Below are 20,864 nucleotides of genomic sequence, written 5' to 3'. Positions count from 1 at the left end.
CCAAGTTAGTCGGGAGGTCCAGGGTTCGTCCCGGGCACGCACCTCTAACTTTTCGGAAAAATGAGCACCGTTACAATAAGGTATCACTTATTGTAACGGTGATGGCAAATCGTAAGGCAACCTGTGAGTTCTGCATAATGTTTTCAAAGGTGTGTGAACTTTGCCAATAAGCACTTAACCAGCGTGGTAGACTATGGCCAAACTCTGCTCATTCTGAGAGGAGACACATGCTGAGTAGTGAGCTGATGTTGAGTTAATCATATAAAAAATTATAAATTTTTATATTAGCTAGATACGTTATAATACATTAGCTAGACATTAAAACTTAGAAGCTCTATTTTTACTTACTTTATAGAGTTACTAGTTTATTCCCGCCACATTCGCGTGGACTACACAAATTTCAAACCCCTATTTTACCCCTTTAGAAGTTGTATGTTCAAAAATCCTTTCTAAGTGGATGTCTACGTCATAAAAGCTATCTGCATGTCAAATATCAACCCGATCCATCCATTGATAGGTAGTCAGTCAGTCAGTCTTTTCTTTTTTTATATGTATTAGTACCTAGTACTTCGAAAAACTATTACTACATAAATTTCAAACCTCTATTTTATCCCCTTAGGGGTTGAATTTTCAAAAATCCTTTCTTAGGGGATGCCTACGTCATAATAGCTATCTGCATGCCAAATTTCAGCCTGATCCGTCCAGTAGTTTAAGCTGTGCGTTGATAGATCAGTCAGTCAGTCAGTCAGTCTTTTATATATATATATAGGTATAAATATAGATTAAGTTTTAGTACATCTATACTAGGTACATCTAAGAATTATTACTTTTAAATTTAATATCAGCGCAACATCAAAGAAGTTCCCTTCATAGCTCGCGTTAAAGCACTTATAACTGTAATATTGTATTGCAAGAATATTTTATTAGAGTTGTGAAAGATCGGAGCGCACCATATTTTTATTTCACATTATTATTCTAAGAAAACCTTTACCATTGTGTGTTTAACAAAATAGGTCACAACCCTCCAAGAGGGAGACCTCTATCATATTTCTCATTGCCGAGGGTTGCCGCAAAAATCTTATTTAATCTCTAAATGTGTTGCTCATTGCAAATCTCAAAAACAGCTGAACCGATTTCGCTAATTCTTTTTTATAATATTCCTTGATGTACGAGGATGGTTCTTACGGAGAGAAAAATTTAAAAAAATTGAATCGACTGTTAGGCGGAACGAAGGCGGGTTTGAAATTTGTGCGGACATGCGGACGAAGTCGCGAGCATAAGCTAGTCTTATGTAAATGTACCCGCTAACACTACTATATCTCAAGCATTTTGTTTCTCAGAAAATAAGTAAGTCTGGTGGCACTGGGATCTTGGACCATTCGGCTGAGTTGCTCTGAGGACATAATAATACATTAAACTCTACGTAAATGGAAAGAAGGAAATTTGGAACATCAAAGCGATAATTTACAATATAACATTTTTGCGGTCTTAGAAAGTAACCATGTATATTTGTTCAGATTATATATGAAAGGGGCTCAAACTCTTGATGATAAGAATGCTTTCGAATCGAGAGCCTCAATAGCTCAACGGTTAATGAGTGGTAAATGGTATGAAATAAGTACTTCATAACTACTTAAAAAATGAGTTCTTGCCCAAGATGAAAAGGCCTCGGCTCAGCATCTGAGGGTTCGGGGTTAGGCTATGATGAGTCAGTAAGTCAGCGAGTCAGGACTTTAAAAAAGTATGTAGATTGTATGGTACACCCAGGCATGTATAGAATTTCGCATTATACAGTTTCCCGGTGACGTGTTTAATATTGTATGCAGGATGCAAGAAATAACCACATCACTGGCAGGGAGGAACGTGGACGGATTACATTTGCCATCTCGCTACATGCAAATGAAAGTGTCGGATTGTCGTTCTTTGTTTTGCGTCAAACAACTTCACATACGGTAAACCTTTTCATAAAAGAGTCGAGAGAACGTGGAAAATTATTGTGAGTTCATGCTTGATGTAGGAAACGTTGAAAATTACTGTACTGTTACTGTAACGAAACAGTTTCTATATCTATACTAATATTATAAATGCAAAAGTGTATCTGCCTGTCTGCTAGCTTTTCACGGCCCAACTGTTCAACCAATTTTGATGAAATTTGGTACAGAGCTACCAAACATCCCGGGCAAGGGCTACTTTTGATCCCGGAAAATTAAAGAGTTCTTACGGGAATTTAAAAAAACCTAAATCCACGCGGATTAAGTCGCGGGCATCAACTAGTATATGACATGAAAGTAAAAGCTGAGAGACTGACTGACTGATCTATCAACGCACAGCTCAAACAACTGGATGGTTTGGGCTGAAATTTGGCATGCAGATAGCTATTATTACGTAGACAGCCAATAAGAAAGGATTTTTGAAAATTCAACCGCTGCAGGAGTAAATAGGGGTTTGAAATTTGTGTAGTCCACGCGGATGAAGTCGCAGGATTAAGTTAGTATTCTTATAATCCACTACACACACCTATGTACAGACGAGGTCATAAAAAATGTTACATTTTTCGTGACGATTTTTTTTTGTAAAATTCAATCAACAATGGAGAAGTTTTTGGTCATCTTAGCACTTATCCTTTTTCCTATTGAGGTACGGAACCCTTAAAAAAATTAATGAGAAAAAAGGATGTACCTAAAACCGGTGTTTAAATTTCTTCAAAATTTAACATCTTATCATTTATCTTACTCGCAGTGATGATATCTCTTTTCTTCTCGGTAGTTCACTGCATTCTGTTCATAATAAAAATTGATGCTCATAATATGTATATGAATATGATTGTTATAAGCTTTCATTTCATGGGCAAGTGGTTTGTATTGAATGTGCCGGCCAACTTATACAATACATTTTCTATTTTTACTGCTCTATTCGATAAAATCTCGTGTATGGTATACGGGAAAAATATTGTCTACACATAGGCACAAATCCAATCCTCGTGTACCTATATGCTAATAAAAAGGATCCCAGAGTAGGCGTTCTCGCTGTAGATCCATTTAATAGTTTCGCAAATTGAATTTACGTATTTTTCCATTCCACGTGTGCACTCGCCTGATGCACTGCGAAACTTGATTAAAAATAAAATGAAAAATCGTTTCAAAAACCGAATCCGGGCGCGCGTCACGCTTTGATTTCTGGTTTCTTTTATGAACGTTCACATAATTATACAACCTAATATACTTATATTATATATATTATTTATTAATAAATAAAATTAAAGTGACTGTCTGTAATTTCGTAATAGCTGCTCAGATGATTATTTGAACTGTACATAACTGAATCAAACGTTTTTAAAATTCTTGTCTGTCTGTCTGTTTGAACGGGCTAATCCGCCGGCAAAAAGTGTTCACTTTTTTTACACAAACGTATAAAGGCGTTCCTTTTCTGAGTGCTTTTAAATTTCAAAATATTTAAAAACTAGAGAAAAGATAAAGAAACTATGTCAAAAGGAACCTATTAAAAGCCTTCATAATTATACTCGTTTTTATGGTTCCGTACCTCAAAAGGAAAAACGGAACCTACAGGGTACGTTGACCTAGAATCATGAAATTTGGCAGGTAGGTGGGCCTTATAACTGATATTAGGGGAAAAATCTGAAAACCGTGTATTTGTGGTTATTACATGTGGTTGATACAAAAAATTAAATTATTAAAAATATTTTCAATTTTCTAAGTAAGATAACTATATCAAGTGGGGTATCATATGAAAGGGCTTCACCTGTGCATTCTAAAACAGATTTTTATTTATTTTTATGTATCATAGTTTTTGAATTATCCTGCAAAATGGCGAAAAAATACGACTGTAGTACGGAACCCTCATTGCGCGAGCCTGACTCGCACTTGGCCGGTTTTTATATTATGCTTAACTAGCTTATTCCTGCGATTTCGTCCGCGTGGACTACACAAATCTCAATCCCCTATTTTACCCCTTCAGTGGTTGAGTTTTCATAAATCCTTTCTTAGCGGATGTCTACATCATAATAGCTATTTGAATACCAAATTTCAGCCCGATCGGTCCAGTAGTTTGAGCTGTGCGTTGATAGATCAGTCAGTCAGTCAGCTTTTCCTTTAATAATAATATATATAGCTGCTCGTGCTGATTCACTCACTCATTGATCACCTCTCCTGAACATTTTTGTATGAAATATTTTTTTTACTGATATATTCGTATAGAAGTCAAAAATTCATTCGGAGCAAAAATAAGGAGAGAGCTGATGATTGAGGATTTCGGAGACGGGTGAAGAGCTCGCTTAAGGTATTGAAGATAGGTGGGGGGTGCTCGAGCAAATTTCACTCGAAACGTCATCCAATTGCCAATGAGCTGAAAAGAAATTCAAAATGGCGAAAAAAAGATGGCCGCCATACAAACTTCGTCGGTGTCTATTGCGGAGAGTATAAAAGATGGAAGAGTAGTTTCTTTGCAAAAGATGATCAGGATCTGAAGGTCTACTCGATGAATAGAAAAAAAATCAAGATGGCGGAATTTAATTTCCATACAAAATATAATATGACGACCAAACTATCATTCTAGAATCATCCGTTTAAAAGTTTTTACGAAATTTGGTACTGAGATACCATACATCCCGGGGATGGGCCACTACGGATAGACTACTTTTTGTCCTAGAAAATCAAAAGTTCCAACGAGTTTTTAAAAACCTAAATCCACGCGGGCGAAGCATCAGCTAGTTTTACATATATGGATTCCGTTTTTTTTCTCGACGAGTAGTGATTAAGATGTCGACCTTCCATTTGGGGGATTCGGAGTTCAATCTCAACTGTTACCAAACTTATCCTATGTTATGTATGTGCATTCAAGCAAGCAAGTAAATACCACTTGCTTAAACGGGCAGTAGGTAAATGGAAACTGGAAACAAGGAGTTGTGCTGCGTTCGCGAGTTCCACACCAAGTGCGTAGCTTTAGGTGATTCCTCTGATATGGCATACGTTCTAATGATAATGCCGTTGGAATACGTAACTAAGTCTAAGTCAGAGCACTCACCGGGACGGGGCGGTTGTTGTCGTCCACGAGCGAGTCGATGATGGTGAGCTGGCCGTCCGTCACGAGCACGTGCAGGCCCAGCCGGTACACGCCGAGCATGCGCGGCGAGCTCCAGCGCCCGCGCGCCAGCAGCTGCACCGTCAGAACCTCGCCCGGCAGCAGCGGCCAGTCCACCGCAAACTCGAACGTCTGTGGGCAAAGTGAACTAGACTGTTTGACGCCTGCCAGTGACGTGGAAACCTCGATGTTAGTTGGAAGTTCGCTTTGTCGTGAACTGTGCTGCCGGCCACGACGTCACAAACTGTAGCATCATCGATCGGTGAAGCAGTGATCGGGACGTTGGCCTCCTAGTCGCCTGGTCTGGGGTTCGATCCCGGGCGGGTAGCTGATGCCCGAGACTTCATCCGCGTGGAATTTGGTTTTTAAAAATCCCATGGGAACTCTTTGATTTTCCGGGATAAAAAGTAGCCTATGTGTTAATACAGGGTATAATCTATCTCTATTCCAAATCCGTTCAGCCGTTTTTGGGTGATTGAGTAACAAACATCCAAACATCCACACTTTCACATTTATAATATTACTAGCTGATCCCCGTGTGTTTTTTAAGATCCCGTATAGCCTATGTCACTCAGGAATAATGTAGCTTTTTACTGGTGAAAGAATTTTTAAAATCGGTTCAGTAGTTCCAAAGATTACCCCCTACAAACAAACTTAACGACATTACCTCTTTATATAATAGTATAGATTAGGATTAGTATTAGGATTCTTTATTTAAAGACGATTTAGCGCAGTGATGCAGAGCGCTGTAGTTTTTGTACCATTACCAATGTACTGGTACAAATTATCTACACTAATATTATAAAGATGAAAGATTTGTACTTTTGTACGTTTGTAACGAATAAACTCAAAAACTACTGGACTGATTTCAAAAATGTCGGTCACCATTAGAATGTTGCGCTATCCCTGAGTAACATAGGTTATATTTATCACAACAAAATCTAAATTGCACCCGTGCGAAGCCGGGGCGGGTCGCTAGTGCTAACGATAAAAATAACGATACCTTACATTCACGTTATCTAGATATTATTATTATTACCGGTAAAATTAATACTCATATTATACCAGTAATTAAAAACGTATTTATACCTAACAATGCCATGTACTAAGTAGCATCTTCACTCGACGTGCATTTACTGTTATCAATATTTTTCCATTGTTATTAAAAACGGGTCCTACTGTATCCGGCGGCCAATCTGTCATAACGCGCTGACGATCAGCCTTTGAGTTTCCGGTTGCTGGCTTTACTGGTGGTATAAACAGCCTTAAGACAACTCCTACTTTCTTACTGTAGGTATTTACACTCACCCAGCTATTTAGGAACGGATTCCATAATAAAGGGAAGGCAGATTAAAATTAATTCTATTTTCTGAATGAATAAACATCCGCTAGAAAGAAATTACTTTGCATTCAATTTGATGTTTTTCATTTCATAGCACAAACAATCATTTCTGGCGGCTGGTATGGAACGCTAAAAACGCAGTTAATTGAATATCTCCTCTTTTTCTTTAAAAGAGAATGAATTAACGTTCCACATTTTACCCAAAAACTCTAAAATTTGGGAAAAGTTAAATGGACCATGAGCTAACCACCTCCCTGGTGCAGTGGTAAGCGCTGTGGTCTTGTTAGTGGGAGGTCACGGGTTCAATGCCCGGCAGGGGTTTAGAATTTTATAATTTCTCTGGTCTACTCTGGTAGGAAGCTTCGGCCGTGGCTAGTTATCACCCTACCGGCAAAGTAGTGCCGCCAAGCGACTTAACGTTCCGGTACTTTGCGCTGTATAAACCAAATTGGTATGGGTTTCATAAAACTGCTATACCCCTTCCAGGTTAGCCCGCTTCCATCTTAGATTGCATCATCACTTCATACCAGGTGAAATTGCAGTCAAGGGCTAACTTGTATCTGAATAAAAATAAATAAATAAATATTTGTTGCGGGAAATCCCATCAGTCACATTACCAGTAATAAGTAATGTAGGTATGCTGATGGAAGCCAGAGCCTAAAGTGAACGCACCTTGTCTACGTCATAAAAATAATAAGTAAATTTAATTCCTACATATGCTATGGGAAGTACCCACGTCAGCAGTGGATGTCCATGCTTTGAAAAGCTACGATGCCGACACCAGTCGACTTTACTTCAGTCAGGAAACTTACGACAGATCAAAAGCAGGACAAAAACATTTTCAAAAAACCCGACTGTGATTTTTAATATTTGAAAAAGCGTCATACAGACGTTATATTGTTTTTTTAATTGAGTCAGTGTTACTCAGGATCAAACTCAGTGTTACGTCAAATCTGTTCAGGCATTTAGAAGTTACGACGGAAGATAGAAGCTCACACACATATGTACATTCATGAACCCTGAAAACATTACACTCTTGTTTAAGCTTGTCGTATAAAAATAAACTGGAGCGAGCGAGCATGGGGGTTGCAAAATATTGTGTTATTATGCTAATCATGTTGAATGTCACGGGTTGGGCCATAACAAAATCGTTATTGGATTTTTCAGCGGGGTGTTCGCCGTTTGGCTAGGCCAAGATGAGGGCATGTGACCTTTCGGTTTTCAGCCCGCTCCTATAACCGTTGAGCTATCGAGGCTCTTAATATCGTATTACGAGGTATTGTTGCGGCACGGTTCACAGTCAGTCAGTCAGCTATTTCAATAGAAAGAAAGACGCCTAAGACGCCAGGTTCTGAATAATATATTATTACTTACCTAATATAGATCACAGAACGAGGTGTCTTAATTCTAAAATAACTCCGGCATCTTCTTCTATGATAAAATCCATACTAACTATACAACAGTACACGGCAGAAAATAATGTAAATCGACCTTTAGAAGGAGACAGCGGATTTGTAGAGCGTTGTCTCTGGCATTGAGACCGACAAAACGTCGTATGAGTGACAGAGATAACGCTCTACAAAGCCGAAAAGTCATTCTAAAGGTCGATGTATATTATTTTTTGCCGCGTACTGTACTTTTATACATGCGAAAGTGTGTCTGTCTACTAGCTTTTCACAGCCTATCAGATTAACCGATTTAGACGAAATTTGGTTCAAAGATATCTTGTAATCCAGGTACGGACATAGACTTTTTATCTCGGAAAAATAAAAAGATCTTACGGGATTTTTAAAAGACTTAAATCCACCTTGACGAAGTTGCGGGCCTCATCTATTTGGTACATAAAAAGGTTGCTGTATTAAAGCGCATAAAATCCGCCATTTTGTTTTCACGCACGTCACCCGAGCTATCCCGCACCGGATGTGCGGGTGTGCCCGATTGCTATCTCGAGCAGTCGCTTGCTATTTTACCCAGTGATACTTATAGTGAAGTCGAATCTAATGACGTATCATTTATCAAAATCTGTTGAACCGTTGAGTAGTTACAATTGGGCATATGGACAGGCATACATACTTACAGGTCAAACACATAACCCTCCTTTGGGCTTCGCCGCAGTCGGGTAAAAGCTGTTTGAGACTTCATCATCATCATGACCAGCCCATCGCCGGCTCACTACAGAGCACGAGTCTCCTTTCAGAGTGAGAAGGGTTTTGGCCATAGTCTACCACGCTGGCCATGTGCAGATTGGTGGACTTCACACATATTTGAGAACATTATGGAGAACTCTCAGGCGTGCAGGTTTCCTCACGATGTTTTGCTTCACCGTTAAAGCAAGTGATATTTAATTACTTAAAACGCACATAACTCCGAAAGTTAGAGGTACGGGATGGAACCCCCGACCTCCGATTAGAAGGCAGACGTGCTAACCACTAGGCTATCACAGTCTGTCTGAGACTTAACTTAATAATATGACGGAAAGCGTCACGGTGTGCCGGAGAGTCATAGCTATTCTTAGTTTGATCGCATAGTATGGTAAAAATCGCTTACCTGATTGACCTGGAGGAGTTCATCGTGGTCGAGCAGTACGTCGGAGTACAGGACTGAATCTGGTAACAAATATATTACTTAGTCGGCCGAACGAACAAACTTTCATATGACAGAAACTTATTGAAAAATCCTGAGTATCAATAAAAATTATTTCCCCACGCGCCATTTTAACTTTATGTGTCAAATTTCATGTCAATAGTACGATTTTCAATGGCGCGTGATGAGTCATTTTGTATGGACTATACATCTCAATACACCCATACTAATACCACAGAAGATAATATCTAATACCAATATTGTAAACGCGAAAGTGTGTCTGTTTGTCTGTCTGCTAACTTTCCATGGCCGCTAACGGATTCTGATGAAATTACATTGCCGCTATAACAACAATTAATTAACAAACAAAAAATAAGTGTTTTAATTTTTAACCGACTTCAAAAATGGAGGAGATTCTCAATTCGACTTTTGTTTGTTATGTTTTTGTTTGTATATTTGTTACGCGATTTCTTCGCTAAATATGAACCGATTTTGATTATACTTTTTTGTTTGTTAGGTCATATTTCAGAGGTGGTTTCACTTTAGTCGTACGATGGTAGTACGTACTACGGAACCCTTCGTGTACAAGTCCAATTCGCACTTGACCGATTTTTCGATTTATGTTTGTGAAAATTGGTATTTAGCCTTTCAATTAAAATTGAAGAATTACGTTTTTCAGGATTTTTTGAAACAACACTTCAAAAATTCCACTGAACCGAAGCTAGTTTAGTGTAGTATAAATACGCAAGCCCACCCGTGCGAAGACGTCGCCAATCAGCTAGCGGTTACTATCCGATTACGTAAAGTAGCTACGATTTATAAAATAAAATTTCCCGAGTCAATTATTTATTTTTCACCCTCACCAAATTTCTGTTTCCAATTTATTTTAAAATGCTGTACCGAGTCGCTCGCTCTGACTCCCGTTGATTGAACTCGCTCTGACTCCCGTTGATTGAACTCGCTCTGACTCCCGTTGATTGAACAAGCGTTATAATTGTTTTTCGCTTTCATTTTTCACGGGGTAGGTAAATGTTTTTCAAACAAACTGGGAACCCTTCAGGGAAGTAAATAGCTTTCAGTAAACAACTATTTCCTCGGTACCTACAAGTCAACAAACAACAACAAACAAGGTAGTCAACAAGCTATACTTAAAAAAAAACTGGCCAAGTGCGAGTCAGACTCTCGTACCGAGAGTTCCGTGCTCGGGTATTTTTTCGACATTTTGCACGATAAATCAAAAACTAGTATACATAAAATTTAATAAAAATCTATTTTAGAATGTACACGTACAGCCCATATCATATGATACCCCATCTGGTATAGTTATCTTATTTTGAAAATTCAAAAAAATCATTTTAATATTTTTTTCACGGTTTTCGGATTTTTTCCTTTACTTGTGCTATAAGATCTATACTATTCTAGGTCAACGGGAAGTACTCTATAGGTTTTCTTGACATACACGACAGACGGACAGACGGACAGACAGACAGGCAGGCAGGCAGACATACAGACAGACAGGCAGTCTACGAAGTGATCCTATAAGGGTTCCTTTTCTAGGGTACGGAACCCTAATAATAACACAGCTACCCTGCCATATTGAATTTTACCAGAAAATTTCCTATACGATTTTTAAGATTGTAATGATGCGAAGAGACTTTTCTATACCATGTCAGTATACTTTCGCATATTAGCATAATGGGGATGATGCCTATGACAAAAATAAATTCTCAAATAGAGGCTCTTTCAAAATTTGTGAAATGCACATTCGCTGCTAGTTTTAAGTGGTTAGCATTTAAAATTTATCTATTTAACTACAAAAGTACCTCAAATTATTTCAACGTACTTGTGACATCATAATAATCTGTAATCCTCCAAGCTCCCATACAAAGCGAGAGCATTGACGTGTGATAAAAAGTCGCTGATTTGACTAGTAGTCATGATCCCTATTTTACGGATCGTAAGGGCGTTTGTGCATTCAATCGTGTAATCACGGATTCCGTAAAAATACGAATTAAATGAGTACGTATTTGTATCCCGGCCACTTCGAAAATTTACAGATTCGAACTGAATATGGACGAGTGCACAAACACCCTCAAAATTAGTATGTGGATTTTATGTCAAACTAAGAAAAACTTGTTTCACTGCAGAACCCTACAAAGCGACTCTACGTGACTTCATTTATGTTATGTTTCGTATTTAGCGCGAAACATGTAAAGCACGTAAAGTTTAATATTTACCTAAATAGTATTTTTTATTTTACAGCCGCCAGGAGCTGAGCTTTGAATCATTTATGGGCCTGAGCTAGGGCTGCCACCTAGTAATACCTAATTATTGTAATTTGACAACCTCCATGTCGCAGTGGTGAAGTGCTGTGATCTTATGGGAGGTCACGGGTTCGATTCCTGGTAAGGGCAGTTTAGAAATTTCTAATGTGTCTGGTCTTGTCCGGGGCTCTGTCTCGGCACGCACCTCTAACTTTTTAAGTAATATTTAATGTAATTAAATATCACTTGTTTTAATGGTGAAGGAAAACATCGTGAAAAAACCTGCATGCCTCTGCATAATGTACTCAAAGGTGTGTGAAGTCTGCCAATCCAGCTCAGTAGTGAGCCAGCGACAGATTGATCATGAAGGAATTTACGGAACAGTAATACAATATTTTGGTAAAAAGGTCTTTTTTATTTTTCCGCCAACCCTACAAGGGTCGTGACTTGTGTGATGTCGAAGGACGCCGCCTAATTCCACTTATATTAAAATAACAGGAGAATACAATCTCTGCGTTTAGAAATAATATTAGTTCAGTTAAATTACAATAACTAGCTACCGTTACTACCCAGTAAATAAGAGTTCGCCTCGAACTAAGACCTCGCTCCGATAAGTTCGTAGTTACCTATTGGCAAAGACAGTGGCGTAGCAAGAGGGGGCAAACGGGCAAAATGCTTGGGGCCCCCGGCTAAAGGGGCCCCAGCACGGGAGGGCCGCAAGCACAGGAGAATTCTAATAGCTATCCCATTAAAATTCAGTAAAAACAGGTGGCCAAAGTGGTCATGTCCGAGTTTTGTATTAAATTCGTTCAAGTTACCTACTAGACCACATCATACACAAATTAAAAAAGATTGTATCAAGCTTTGCACTCATTTGTAAAAAAACATATTATCCTGTTGTTACAATCCGGTGCTGTTGCAAAGCTGTCAGCTAAGCTATGGAAAATTGTTGTGTATGGCTTTGTTGTTAGTTTATGTTTTCGCCGCGATACTTCTTTCAGTGTGGTTCTACTCCCTTTATTCCCCCGATTATCCCCGATTTCTGCTTCATAATTATTTTTAATTTTTATACTAAAAATAAACTGTCCAGTAAAAGAAATATCTGCTTTGTAATAGGAAATAAGGAAGGCTTAAGGGATGGGATGGGGGAAGCTATGCTATCCATACTAATATTATAAATGCGAAAGTGTGTCTGTCTGTCTGCTAGCTTTTCACGGCCTATCCGTTAAACCGTTTTTGATGAAATTTGGCACAGAGTTAGCTTATGTCCCGGGGAAGGACATAGACTACTTTTTATCCCGGAAAATTAAAGAGTTCCCACGGGATTTTAAAAAACATAAATCCACGCGTACGAAGTCGCGGGCATCATCTAGTATTATAATATAGCTCAGGGAATCGCCGCTTTCTGCTTTGTAATTACTTTTTAATTTTTATATTTAAATTACATTGTTCAGTAAAGGAAATATCTGCTATTTAAGTATAAGGAAGGCTCCACTACACATACATAATTTATTGTTTTAACGTCGACACTCTCAATCAATACCGAGGGCCTCATCCAATGAATTTGTCACCGGCCTCTAACATTATCGTTACGCTACTGGGCGAAGTAAAAACTTTTGCAAGAAATTTTCATCGACAATATCTATTGTTGATTTTATTTTACAGTGTTGCGCACTATCGAGTATCGACGGCAATTTAACGGGTTAATAAAAGCAACTTCAAGCAACATTGCAATTGCAATTTTTCAAATCAGTCCGAAGCTGCGACGCCCTGCATAAACGCGATGTGAATCCTACTGATATTTTTGTTTTTATGGTTCGTATTATTTGTATAATTATGTCCATAAGTTTCCTTTTTATAAAAATAACTAGATGATGCCCGCGACTCCGTCCAGGTGGATTTAGGTTTTTAAAGATTCCCCGAAATAAAAAGCTAACTCTGTACACAAATTTCATCAAAATCGGTTACAGTGATGGACTGTGAAAAGCTGACAGACGCACTTTACAATATTAGTATGGATTATTGTTACAATAACATGATTTACCTACTTAATAACATTTGATTTTTGAAAATGTTTAAAAAAAGAATTGAAAAATTTAAAAGTGTTATCCTTGTACGAAACCCTTCATGTGCAAGTCCGACTCGCACTTGGCTGATTTTTCGATCTCGTTTCCCAGCATTTACCTAATCAGAGCCAGCTTTATCATCCTAATTCATATTACAGTAATATAAAGTCCTTCGCGGACAATTACTAGTCTACCATCTATGGTTACCCTATCAGTAGCAGTGTAATTAGTTGGTGCAATTTGTTTAGGGTGTTAATAATGAGGTCCCGCGACAAAGGCGTGGCGGCGGCTGTTGATTAATGAAACACAAACGAAACCGATTCGTTTAATTTCGCTTAAAATATTCTTTACACTCTTTTAGAAAGAAAGAAAAAATTGTTATTTGAGAAAACCTTTTTACAAAAGTTGACAAAACACAGGTACTATAAAAATGACCTTTGTGTACACTGTAAAGAAATATACTTTGTCTAACAGTGTAAAGCAGAGTACCTACTCACTTATTGCTTAAAATATTATATTCTTTACACTCTTTTTGAAAAAAAGAAACATATAGATTTGAGGCAAAGTTTTCAAGTTATCGAGAGATTTAATCTGAAAAACTAATGGCAAAATAAATTATATAATTAAAGCATGATTACTATCTCAACATCTAAATTATCCAGTTCAAGATCTAAACACTGAAGGTTATTGGTTAGTCTCGGGGGGAGACTGAAATAAAAATCATCAAAAAAACGGACCGAATTGAGAACCACTCCGTTTTGGAAGTCGGTTAAAAACACACGCCTTCTATCAAAATGCCCTTTTTCCAACAGATCGCATGACATGGAATGAGTCAAGATTGATTTTATTTAACTACCTTCAATAAATAAATTTGTTATTTCCAAAAATTTCAAACAATAAAAAAATAACCTAACAGTTTGCAGTGGAATCGGATTTATATAAATTCGATTAAAATAGTGGTCCAGATATCTCCAAATCTCTACCCTTAATAGGAGCTGATAATAATCTGTAAAGTCCATCCAGTGACGAGGATAAAAAGGGATTTTTAAGGTTACACGGACACGAAACTTTGCCTTGTCAGTGGCGGACTAAAGGGGGACCCGCCCCGCCGCCTTGGGTGTACGGGCCCACCAACTTTGACATTTTCTCTTCAGTCCAAACCAAACCCATATAAAGCCGAAAAATGACAATGTATTTTCAGCCAAATAAAGCCGAAATATGTGAAAATATTTTCAGTAGGTACTCTGCTTTTTATTAATTGTATATCATAATATGTTGAGCTCTATATTGCTCTTTATGGACCATAAGTTCGCGCTGCCAAGCCAGAGGTAGACGCTGTCGCCACTTTTTGTGAGTTTATCTCCTCCATCGTCCGTCGAGAAGCTGCGCTTCAATAATTTGCTCCAAGGCCCAAGTGCTCCGGTCTGACACCCATCCACAGTAGGTACACACGAAACATATCAACTGGATAGAGTATATCACGGAGAGGAGTTAGTATAGGCCTCTTTCTGTTACGTAATAATTGTATGAGAGGTAATGAGACAAAACACAAAGACAAAACCTCTGTGAACGTTAACCATTTTGAGTGGCCAACCAACCACAAACATGTTTTCAAAAACATTCAAAATTCAATTCGAAAACATAGTTTCATTTGTGATTATTGGTCGGTGCTGACTGCTGCCTCAAAATGGTGGACGCCCACTGAGGTTTTTTGTTTTTGTCATTTGTATGGGATTACGTAACAGAGAGAGCCTCCAATTCTCTCCGTGGATAGGGTATGGTAAGAAGACCAAGGGCCTGGGCCCGCACCTCACCCCGTCCGAGCGCCTGGGCCCCCGCCTCGCCCCAGGCCTCCGACATCTTAAATCCTCCTCTGGACTTCCCTGCGTGATACTCCTTCGCTACTTCAAGTAGGTAGCGTGCGAGACGCAAGTAATTAACGCAATTGTAACTAATCTTAACGAATTATACTTAATTATTAGGCGAGTGTAAGGTGGCAGGGCAGTTAGGTAATTCATGTTATTTCTGGATAAATTTTTAGGGTTCCGTACCTCAAAAGGAAAAACGGAACCCTTATAGGATCACTTTGTTGTCTGTCTGTCTGTCATGAAATTTGGCAGGTAGGTAGATCTTATAGCTGACATTTGGGGAAAAATCTGAAAACCGTGAATTTAGGGTTAGATCACACACAAAAAATTAAATTGTGGTCATGAACTAATAATTACTATTTTCAACTTTCGAAGTGAGTGACTATATCAAGTGGGGTATCATATGAAAGGTCTTCACCTGTACATTCTAAAACAGATTTTTATTTATTTTTATGCATCATAGTTTTTTAATTATCGTGCAAAATGTCGAAAAAATACGAATGTAGTACGGAACCCTCATTGCGCGAGCCTGACTCGCACTTGGCCGGATTTTTTTTACTTTTACCATTAACTAATAATGTTCAGTACGGTAGCGACTTTACTTGCGTGACTACACCATTCTAAAATGAGAATAGGTCAAAATATACTACTATGCATTTCATTTTCCACTGAGAAAGAAGAAAAACCATTGGCAACGTTAAACGTAGGTACTTCATAACTCGTTTATAGTATCAAACTCAAACTGAAATCATTTATTCAGATCGGGTATTATTGTAATACAATTTCTGTTTATTACTTGCGTCCAAGTAAAGCCGCCTCCATGTTAGACTGCATCATCATTTGTCAGTAACCACCACTGCTCCCGTGAGATCGCAGTCAAGGGTTAAGTTGTTTGTAGGTAGGTATATGAATGAAAAAACTTAACATTCGTCATAAATCATAATATTGTGAGCATTGTGTGGGGGAGTAGCCAGACAAAGATTGAGTAGGTGAGAGAATGAAGGGGGCGAGTCTTCTGGTGTAGCCCATTTAACACCCCCCCCCCCTCCTTTGTCTCCCCCGATCTCTCCCACCTCCAGGTACCAAGAGCCCCAACGACTCTTGTACCTACAGAAGTGCAACATCACAAATAGGTGGGCCATACAAATAGCTGAAGAGCCCACTTTAGCTTATGGTGCGACTCCGGCCTTCCGTACGAATCCTCTATAGCATAAATCAGAGGCACCGAGTTTCACAACGCTAGTGTTACTATATTATATAACCACTTTAAAAACTTGATCTTTAGTTATTTTCATCATCCCCTCACTTTCCTCATCCCCCTTCCCCCTCCCCCCCCCATTCAACCTAAGTTTATAAATGGGCTGTCACCTCTTCATTCACCCCCACGTACTCGACAACACTCCCCCCCCCCCCCCCGTTGATCTCCCTTACCTCACCCCGAGTAAATGTCTATAAATTTTACTTCGAACTCAAAACAAAACGTATTAATTCGCATTGCATGACAATCAGAACAGCAGAGACAATCAGTGTAGAGATTCCGTGCGTGTGTGTGAGAGAGAGAGAGAGAGAGTGCCCTTTTGTACGTGCGCGCTTGGGTCCACCAGGGTTCAAGACAGTGCATGTGTGACATAATTAAATAGAACTAGCAGTCGCAGTGCAAAAGAATAGGAAATATTTTAGCTGCCAAAAATAATGGGTCGTATTTAACGCAGCGGCAAATAAACAGTAATTCGGGTGTTTGAAGCATTAACTACGGCTTCAAAAAATATTAGATTGGCGACCAATGCTCGGTGACTAAAAATAGAAACATAGGACCTACTAATAATGGTCCGGGAGATGAGGTAGATGTAGAGGGAAGTGGAGGGAGATGGGGTAGATGAGAGAGGAGGTGGGAGAAGATGGGAGAAGGTAGGGGGATCTCTACGTGATCAAATCAGAAATGAGGAGATCCGTAAGAGAACCAGAGTAACCTATATAACGGGTTGCAAAGCTGAAGTGCCAATGGGTAGGGCGCATAGTTCGAAAAACAGATGTGCGTTAGGGTCCCAAGGTGCTGGAATGGTGACTTCGCATCGGAAAGCGCAGTGTTGGAAGACCCCAGTATTACCAGATTATAACGATGATTATGATGAGGGGGAGGTGAAGGGTGATTGAGATATATATGTAAAGAAAATACGTTCCTATTTTCTTAGTCATTCAGGACTGTCATTTGTCAGCGAGTTGTATTATATATATACATATATAGGGAACTAATAGGAAACCCCCAAATCTCTTTTATTAATTAAGTTAGGTATATTACCCAATAGAACTGCCTGGCCTGCAGCCGGGCACATGAATATTTATGTTCTAACCGGGGGGGATGAGGGGGACTTCATCTCCCGTTTCCATTTGCTTATTTAAGATATTTATAATAGAAGTACTATTATTCCGCCGTTTTAACTGTCGCCAAAAATTAAAACGCTGCCAGTTTATTGTATTAGTCGCCGTTTTCAGTCAGAGTTTAATTTGTTAGTCGCCGCCAAAATAATTACCCTAAAATAATTACTGTTGCTTAAATACTTAGCATTAAGCTACTTAATTCGCAAAGCTGCAAGAAATACAGAAAGAAACTAAAAATTAAGGAAAAAAACTTCATTTATTTATGTTATCTAAAACATTTGAGCATTTCATTTATACGCAAAATACATTATTATTACTTATCAATCTATTATAAAACTATGTACTTGAAACAAAGGAATTTGGAAATAGTTTACGATGACACGTGCAGCGGTGGGAACATAAGTGGCAGGACTCTGCTGTACAAAATAATAATAGCATGATTAAATGGTGGAATCCTACAAATAAATATAATTTTAAAAAGCCAAAAATCAAGCAACAGGATTGTGCAAAGATAACACATTAAAAAAATAAAACAGGAAAAATCGTAACACGCAACTTACCTCTGAATTCCAACTTTGCGTATTTCTCGTTTCTGCATTTTAGAACTTTAAAACTGTTGATTTTTAAGCTAAGCGTCATTTTGACCGGTTTAATTTACCATTTTACAGTTTAAAAAGTCACTTTTCCAACAAAACATCGTAACGGATCGTCGTGGCGGTAAAAACCGCTGCAATTTTACCGTTCAAGTTTGTGCTGTCCACCATGACACGAGCGCTCTCGGAGAGAGTCCACGGTGGAATGAAGGGCGGTTTCCAGCCCCAGGCAAGGCTCCCCGCCCTACTCTGCTCCTGTCGTTATTTCGTTAGAGCTTTTTAAACATCCCGATACGATATTAAATAGACAGAAAGAAAGAAAAGTGTTAATGTTTTAAATTGTGCCACTCGTCACATGTTATAGATAACTAAAAGTTTGTTATTCCAGCGCTTCCTCCGCTTGAGCATTAATCCAACATGCCTCAAGCAGGAGAAGCACTGGAATAAACTGTGTCATGTGCGGTGTGTGAAAAGAAAAACTTTTACAAGTGCATTTGAATCATCGTGTTTCCATCCATCCATCAGCCTGTTTGCGTCCACTGCTGGACATAGGCCTTTCCAAGAGCGCGCCACCAAACACGGTCCTCAGCCTTCCTCATCCACCCGCTCCCCACCACCTTCTTCAGGTTATCGGTCGAACGGGCTGGAGGTCGGCCCACACTGCGCTTACCGGTACGCGGTCTCCACTCCAGAACACGTCTGCCCCATCGGCCGTCGGTTCTGCGACAGACATGACCTGCCCATTGCCACTTCAGCCCGCTAATCTTTTGAGCTATGTCGGTCGCTTTTGTTCTTCTGCTAATTTCCTCGTTCCGGATTTTATCCCTGAGAGTGATACCCAACATAGCTCGCTCCATAGGGCGCTGAGCGACTTTTAGTTTGTGGACGAGGCCAACTGTCAGTGTCCACGTTTCCGCTCCATACGTCATCACAGGTAGGACACATCATCATCATCAAACATCGTGTTTACACTCTAAGACTTTTTAAGTAATTAAAATATCACTTGCTTCAACGGTGAAGGAAACATCGTGACGAAACCCGCTTGCCTGAGAGTTCTCCATATGTTCTCAAAGGTGTGTGAAGTCTGCCAATCCGCACTTGGCCAGCGTGGTAGACTATGGCCAAAACCCTTATCACCCTGAGAGGAGACCCGTGCTCTGTAGTGAGCCGGCGATGGGTTGATCATGATTCATGATGACACTCTAAGAACTCAAAATGCATCAGTGGCTTTTTTCGCTTGTACCTACAATAATTTGTGGAGCCTGAAGTTCTTTGGGCACATCATGAAGAAGAGTGGTAACATCGAACACCTCCTGGTACAAAATCAGGTGAATACCTAGTAAACGTCCACGTGATCGTTTCCACCTAGGGAAAGCGATTGCTCTTCTAAAAAAAACCAGCCAAGTGCGAGTCAGAATCGCGCACCGTGGGACTAATACTCTGGGTCAATTTATTTTACCAGATAGTTCTTATATTTAAAAACAATAGGGATTGTTAAGGTTCCGTTAAATCATACCAATTTAGTCAATCTTTTTTTGTTTACAAAAATTATTGTACTATCAAGTTAGTAGTAGTCATGTAAATTTAGTGAAGAACTGAAGAAAAATTTTGGAGATGGAGTACGGAACCACAGAGTTTCTACTCATGTGGCGGAACTCCTCGACAGATAACAAATCAATAGCGATCAGTGTAATAGCTTAGTTAAAAGTAAACCTTTAACTTTAACAATATATGTATGAAACGGACTTAAATATTCAAACACAAATTTTGAAATTAAAAAACTAAATTTATTATGACGATGAATGAACTGATATATTTTATGAATTGATATTTGATATAGCTTATTTATGATCAAAAATGATGCAAAAAACAAATAAATTATTCTAATAGGAGATATAGTTGTAATTGAAATTGTGGTATTAGAAAATAAAGGCTTTTTTATTTCATTTTATTTTTATTAATTTTACTTATCATTAAAAAAACAGCAATTCAGCAGGTCTACTGCTGAATTGCTGAGTTTTACAGAACACAGAAAAACATAGCATATTTGTGTTCTCTTTTTTGTCTCATGAGCGCCCGATAACGATATCGTATCGCATAGTGTAAGAAGCATCTGTTCTGTCGCATCGCACCCGGGTAAATACCTTCCCTGGTTTTCATCCAAAACCACACGGATTACTCCATTGCTGTTTTAACAATAACAATCAATTTCACCTAGTTTAATTATGTTGTAAAGGATATGATTCATATCGGGACACTTTTTAGGGTTCCGTATAGGATACCTACCCTTATAGGATCACTTTGTTGTCTGTCTGTCTGTCTGTCAAGAAACCTACAGGGTACTTCCCGTTGACCTAGAATCATGAAATTTGGCAGGTTGGTGGGTCTTATAGCTGGCTTTAGGGGGAAAATCTGAAAACCGTGAATTTAGGGTTAGATCACACAAAAAAAATTGTGGTCATGAACTAATAATAAGATTTTTAATATTCGAAGTATGATAACTATATCAAGTGGGGTATCATATGAAAGGGCTTTACCTGTGCATTCTAAAACAGATTTTTATTTATTTTTATGCATCATAGTTTTAGAAAACAGGTCAAGTACGAGTCGGATTCGCACTTGAACGCATCATGTGACGAAGTTTATGATAGACGTCTATAGAACCTTTTGAG

The 20,864-nt window shown here is 38.8% G+C and overlaps 1 protein-coding gene across 3 annotated transcripts in view; it reads right to left on the bottom strand.

Moving 5' to 3' along the window:
- The window catches only part of LOC117995633 (otoferlin-like), a 97,238-nt gene that overhangs the window by 68,784 nt on the left and 7,590 nt on the right, over positions 1-20,864 (bottom strand). For 2 of the 3 annotated variants that reach the window (XM_069508957.1, XM_069508958.1), the window contains exons 1-3: positions 18,160-18,346; positions 8,987-9,045; positions 5,041-5,229 (exon numbers count right to left, since the gene is read on the bottom strand). In XM_069508957.1, coding sequence (XP_069365058.1) covers positions 5,041-5,229; positions 8,987-9,045; positions 18,160-18,238 — 327 coding nt within the window. In that variant the 5' untranslated portion in view covers positions 18,239-18,346. Of the gene's footprint in view, positions 1-5,040; positions 5,230-8,986; positions 9,046-18,159; positions 18,347-20,864 lie in introns of those variants that run through there. The other variant, XM_069508959.1, reaches the window with a different exon arrangement.

The sequence above is a fragment of the Maniola hyperantus genome, chromosome Z (assembly GCF_902806685.2).
Source record: "Maniola hyperantus chromosome Z, iAphHyp1.2, whole genome shotgun sequence".
Classification (NCBI taxonomy): Eukaryota; Metazoa; Arthropoda; class Insecta; order Lepidoptera; family Nymphalidae; genus Maniola; species Maniola hyperantus.
This window is presented reverse-complemented; position numbering and strand designations above follow the sequence as displayed.